General features: G+C 35.9%; 1 protein-coding gene across 2 annotated transcripts in view; it reads left to right on the forward strand.

The window, feature by feature from the left end:
• The window catches only part of LOC134738233 (POTE ankyrin domain family member B), a 33,931-nt gene extending 28,520 nt beyond the window's left edge, over nucleotides 1-5,411 (forward strand). For both annotated transcript variants that reach the window (XM_063652452.1, XM_063652453.1), the window contains exons 11-12: nucleotides 3,464-3,587; nucleotides 5,193-5,411. In XM_063652452.1, coding sequence (XP_063508522.1) covers nucleotides 3,464-3,587; nucleotides 5,193-5,411 — 343 coding nt within the window. The remainder of the gene's footprint in view (nucleotides 1-3,463; nucleotides 3,588-5,192) is intronic.
• Nucleotides 5,412-6,000: the final 589 nt, after the last annotated feature.

A 6,000-nucleotide genomic window follows, 5' to 3' on the forward strand; every position in this document is an offset into this window, starting at 1 on the left:
TTTCCTGACTTTTTAATGATTGCCATTCTAACTGGTGTGAGATGGTATCTCATTGTGGGCAATTAGGCAGGAGAAGAAAATCAAGGGTATTCAATTAGGAAAAGAGGAAGTCAAATTGTCCCTGTTTGCAGATGACATGATTGTATATCTAGAAAACCCCATTGTCTCAGCCCAAAATCTCCTTAAGCTGATAAGCAACTTCTTTTTTTTTAATACGTATTTCTCTGTATAACTTATTCCTTAAAATTAATTATTTTCTTTCCATTTTTGGTATTTTTAGAAGCTTTTGCTCAAGTCCTAACATAATCTCCAGTAGGAGATTTTAGTCTCTTTGTCAGTTCATGTATGTATATGGTAGTGATATTCTCTTTTTAAATTCCTTTTCTTGTTCACTTTCTTCTCTGTACAGTAACAGTGATATTCTTATACATCTTTACCTCATTTAAAAGTAATTACAGTTTTCTGCTGGCAAATTCAGCTTTTTATATTTTGACTAAATACTAGGCTAAAAGTGAAGAAAATTTACCAGGTCATTTTATTTTCAAACAAAATCATTACTAATAACAATTGCTATTTTTGAAATATAAATAATGACATTTAGATATTTTAAAATAAGGATACACCCCCCAATAGTTTGGCTTTGTGTTTCCACCCAAATCTCATGTCAAATTGTAATTCCCAGGTGTTGAGAGAAAGACCAGCTGGGAGGTATTGGATTATGGTGTCGATTTCCTCCATGCTGTTCTCGTGATAGTGAGTTCTCACAACAGCAGATAATTCTATAATGGGCTCTTTCCCTTTCACTTCTCTCTCTCCTGCCACCTTTTGAAGAAATTGCCTGCTTCCCCTTTACCTTCTGCCATGATTGTAAGTTTCCTGAGGCCTTCCCAGCCATGTGTAACTGTGAATCAATTAAGCCTCTTTCCTTTATGAATTACCCAGTCTCAGGTATACATATATATATATATAAAATTTTCTTTATTCCACTCATCAGTTGATGGACACTGGCTGATAACATATCTTTACATATGTGAATTGTGCTGCAGTAAACATACGTATGTAGGTGTCTTTTTGAGAGTATGATTTCTTTTATTTTGGGTGGGTATCCAGAAATGAGAATGGTAAGATCTACTTTAACAGAACTCTCCATAATGTTTTCCATAGATTTGTACTAATTTGTATCCCCACCAGCAGTGTATAACTGTTCTTTTTTCACCACATCCACACCAACATCTGCTGTTTTTTTATTTTTAGTAGTGACCATTCTGGCTAAAGTGAGGTGATATCTCACTGTTGTTTTATTGTACATTTCCCTGATGACTAGTAATATTTAGCATGTTTTTATATTCTTGTTCACCATTTGTACATCTTCTTTTGAGAAATGTCTATTCGTGTCATGTGCCCACTTTTTAATGGAATTATTTGTATTTTTCCTGCTGATTTGTTTGAGTTTCTGGTAGGTTATGGACATTAATCCTTTGTTAGATTCAGAATTTGCCCATATTTTCCCCATTGTGTAGGTTGTTGGCTTACTTTGATGATTATTTCTTTTGCTGTGCTGAAGCTTTTTAGTTTAATTAGGTCTTATTTATTTATTTATTTATTTTTATTTTTGTTGCTTTTCCTTTCAGGGTCCTCATCATAAATTATTTGCCTAGGCTAATGTCTTCAAGTCTTAGGTTTAGGCCATTAATCCATCTTGAATTAATTTTTTTACATGGTGAGAGATAGAGATCCAGTTTTACTCTTCTATATGTGGCTATCTTTTTTTCCCAGCACCATTTATTGAATAACGTGTACTTTCTCCAGTGTATGTTTTTGTATCCTTTCTCAGAGATCATTTGGTTGTAAGTGGCTTTTTTTCGGAGTTGTCTGTTCTGTTCCATTGATCTGTGTATGTACTTTTATACCAGTACCATGATGTTTGTTACTGTGGCCGTAGAGTATAATTTGAAGTCAGGTAATGTGATGCCAACATGTTTGTTCCTTTTGCTTGGTATTTCTGTTGCTATTCAGGCTCTTTTGTGGTTCTACATGAATGGCACCTTTTTAAAATAACTCTGTGAAGAATGACATTGGTACTTGGGTAGAAATTGTATTGACTCTATAGACTACTTTGGGCACTATGGCATTTTCACAATATCAGTGCTTTCAGTCCAGGAACATAGGATGTATGTTCATTTATTTGTATCATCTGTGATTTTCTTCAGTGGTGTTTTCCTGTTATCCTTTTATAGATCACTCACCTCCTTCATTGAGTATATTCCTAGGTATTTTACTGTTTTGCAGCCATTGTAAAAGGGATTGGATTCTTGATATGACTCTGAGCTTGGTTGTAGTTGGTGTATAGTGGTACTATTCATTGGTATTTGTATATTTTGTAACCTCTGAGACTTTACTAAATTCATTTATCAAATCTAGGAGTGTTTTGTAGGAATCTTTAGGGTCTTCTAGGCATAAGATCATATCATTGGTGAAGAGATAGTTTGACTTTCTCTTTTCCAATTTGGATGCCCTTTATTTCTCTTGCCCAATTGCTCTGCCTAGGGCTTCCCAGTTTTATTTTTAATATGCATGAAATAAAAGTAAAATTGAAAGCGATTAATGATCAGTTTATTTCACATCTCTCTCTCATACACAGATAAAGTTAATTCAGAGTTCTATGTTAAAAACACAATATTAGACCCTGTCTTGTTCCAAAGGGAATTTCTAAGTTGTCTATAAATTACAGAGGAATCAAGAATATAAGTGGAAACTGTTTCCAAAAAATAAACATAAAAAGTATGGGTTAACACAGGGGTTTCCAATCCCCAGGCCACAGACCAGTACCAGTCCCTGGCCTGTTAGGACCTGGGCCACACAGCAAGAGGTTAGTGGTAGGTGAGCAAGTGAAGCTTCATCTGTTTACAGCCACTCTCTGTCACTCACATTACCGCCTGAGCTCCTCCTCCTGTCAGATCAGCGGTGGCATTAGATTGTCATAGGAGTGTGACTTGAACCCTATTGTAAGCTGCTCATGCAGGAGATCTAGGTTGTTCACTCCTTATGAGAATCTAATGCTTTATGGTCTGTCACCGTCTCCTGTCACCCCCAGATGAGACCATCTAGTTGCAAGGAAACAAGCTGAGGGCTCCCACTGATTCTACATTATGGTGAGTTATATAATTATTTCATTATGTATTAGTAATAATAGAAATGAAGTGCACAATGTATGTAATGTGCTTGAATCATCCTGGAACCTTCCCCCACCTCAGGTCCATGGAAAAATTATCTTCCATAAAACTAGTCCCTGGTGCCAACATGACTGGGGAGAGCAGAGTTAACAGATGTGAGACCCCTTTGCCTTGTCTTGGATTAATGTGCAGATACACATTGTGCGAATGACATCTGATGGTGCCATCTTGCCCTGTAGATCATTTTAGAGACACCTCCAGTATTTCATGAAAATTAAAATTTCTTCTAGTGACAAACAAAATGATACCCAGAAACAACTTTCCGAAGAGCAGAACACTGGAATATCACAAGATGAGATTCTGATGAATAAACAAAAGCAGATAGAAGTGGCTGAAAAGAAAATGAATTCTGAGGTATTTTCTTTAGTCATTTTCAAATGTTTTTATATGTGTATATATTAAAAAAAGCTTTATTTTGGAAAGTATAAAGGATTTGGAAAGTATCCTTGGTCATATATCTATATGTGTACATATAGGATAAAGCCATGTTCTTAATTCAACTGCATTTGCCTGCAACAGTCAAGTAGTGACCTTCACAATGGCCTCAATCCAAAGGAAAAGCATTTGATATTTTTCATAAGAATTGATGATCTTTCCAATATCAAAAATAAGTTTTGCTACTAACAACAGATTTGCTAGTTTGGAGACATTAGTTCTTCTTTTTAAAATATTAATAGAGAAGTCAGTTTGTTATTTTCACTAATAGGAAAGTAGGAAATGTATAGCTGGGTCAGAGGCCACATTGTGGATGTCATTATCCTTGCTTTTGAGGAGAGGAACAGTTTGCTCCAAGTAGTTTCTCATTTCAGTGCAAAGAGCTTTGAGAACAATGACATGCCATGATACACATTTAGTGATAATTTATTGATAAGTGTTTTGTTCCCAGTTGAATAGTTCAGTATGTTTCCCCTATTTCACACTTACTACTGTTTCAAACATTATAAAGAGGAAAGAAAAGTTATTGCAATGGCAAATAATCTCATGATTTCTAAGAAAAGCCTTGTAAGTTATATCTTATTTACCATTTGTGTTTTGAAATAAAAGGCTTCTTTTGTATTTATATGTTTACACCACAGAAGTTACTGTGATTTTGTGGAGGACCACTAGCAGTAGCATCAGAAGACCTGGCGAAAATCCTGCACATTGCATATATACGTGTGTGTGTGTGTGTGTGTGTGTATTCTAGATGGAGTCTTGCACTGTCACCCACGCTGGAGTGCAATGGCACAAACTCAGTTCACTGCAACCTCTGCTTCCCAGGTTCACACGATTCTCCTGCCTCAGCCTCCTGAAGTGCTGGGATTACAGATGTGAGCCACTGATCCTGGCTGCATATATTTGTTACCTCTCCTTTTAAGAATCGTGATCTTAAATGAGTTCAGTGTTGTATGTAGAAGTGCAATGCTTAGATGCAGATGTGTACATTGTAGAAGGGTACAATGCTTAGATTTAACAGTTATGAATCAATGTAATTCTTATAATTGACTGTAAAAATATTAGAAAAGCAGTATATTGATAAAACATTCCTCAGAAAAAGGAACTTAAAGAACTTTGAGAAATTGCTTCTGTCCTAATATATGCATAGCTAAGGCTCTTAAGATGGTGTGGTTTATAGGTTAGCTATCAGAGTGTAAACCCAATTTTAAAAATGTGGTCAAATGTATTAATCTTCTATTTTATGCCGCTGGGTTTTTTGTAATTCAGAGAAAGGCTTTTCCAATTCTGAAATTCTTAAAAATCCTCTAGTGATTTCTTTTTCATGGTCTTTAGATAAATATTTCAACTTTTTGGAATTTACACTCTTTTAGATTTGAAGTTTTGTCCAACTTTTTTCCAGTTAAATATCCACTATGGGAATTATTTCATTATACAAATATAAATGTCATTCTTTAATTTTAGAAGAAATCATGATATGTCATTCTATTGAGTGCTAACTAAAAGTTCCCTTTGTTTACTTAGTTTTCTCTTAGTCATAAGAAAGAAGATCTCTTGCATGAAAACAGCATGTTGCAGGAAGAAATTGCCATGCTAAGACTGGAACTAGATGAAATAAAACATCAGAACCAGCTAAGGGAAAATAAAATTTTTGAGGAAATTGAAAGTGTGAAAGAAAAGACTGGTAAACTTCTAGAGGCTATAAAATTGAATGCAGAAGCATTAACAAAAATCAACATTTAAGTACAGTGAACAGCTTAGCATTCTGACAACTGAGAATGCTCAGTTCTGAACTGGAGAATGTAAGACACAGCTAGGAAACATTGGAAATGGAAATTCAATCATGTCATTGTAGACTGACTACTGCGCTACATGATTGTGATCAAAGTCAGATAGCTGAAAGGGACTTCTTTCCAGAGAACAAACATGAACAGGTTTATTTACAGGAGAAAATGAATTCTCACATACCTAACCTAAAAGATAACAGTGAGATTCTTTCTGAACAACTCTAATGCTGACAGTAAAATTAACAGCCTAAAAATTAAGCTCCATCACACAGGATAAATTCTGAGAGAAAAGATGAGGCAGGCCACCATCTTTCCTGTTTGGGCAACTTAGTCATTCCAGCGTGCGGGCTTTGGAGGGTACAAACCCACCAGGGACGGAAGAGATCCTGTGGCATAGCACAGCTGCTTTACCAAATCATGGCCAGAATGCTTCTGTAAGCAGGCCCCTGATCCTATTCCTCATCACTGGACAGGATCTCCCACCTGAGGCCTCCAGCTACCCCCACCAGTGTTCCCTGGCCATTGGAGATTTGAAACCTTCCTGG

This window comes from Pongo pygmaeus, chromosome 16 (genome assembly GCF_028885625.2).
Source record: "Pongo pygmaeus isolate AG05252 chromosome 16, NHGRI_mPonPyg2-v2.0_pri, whole genome shotgun sequence".
Classification (NCBI taxonomy): Eukaryota; Metazoa; Chordata; class Mammalia; order Primates; family Hominidae; genus Pongo; species Pongo pygmaeus.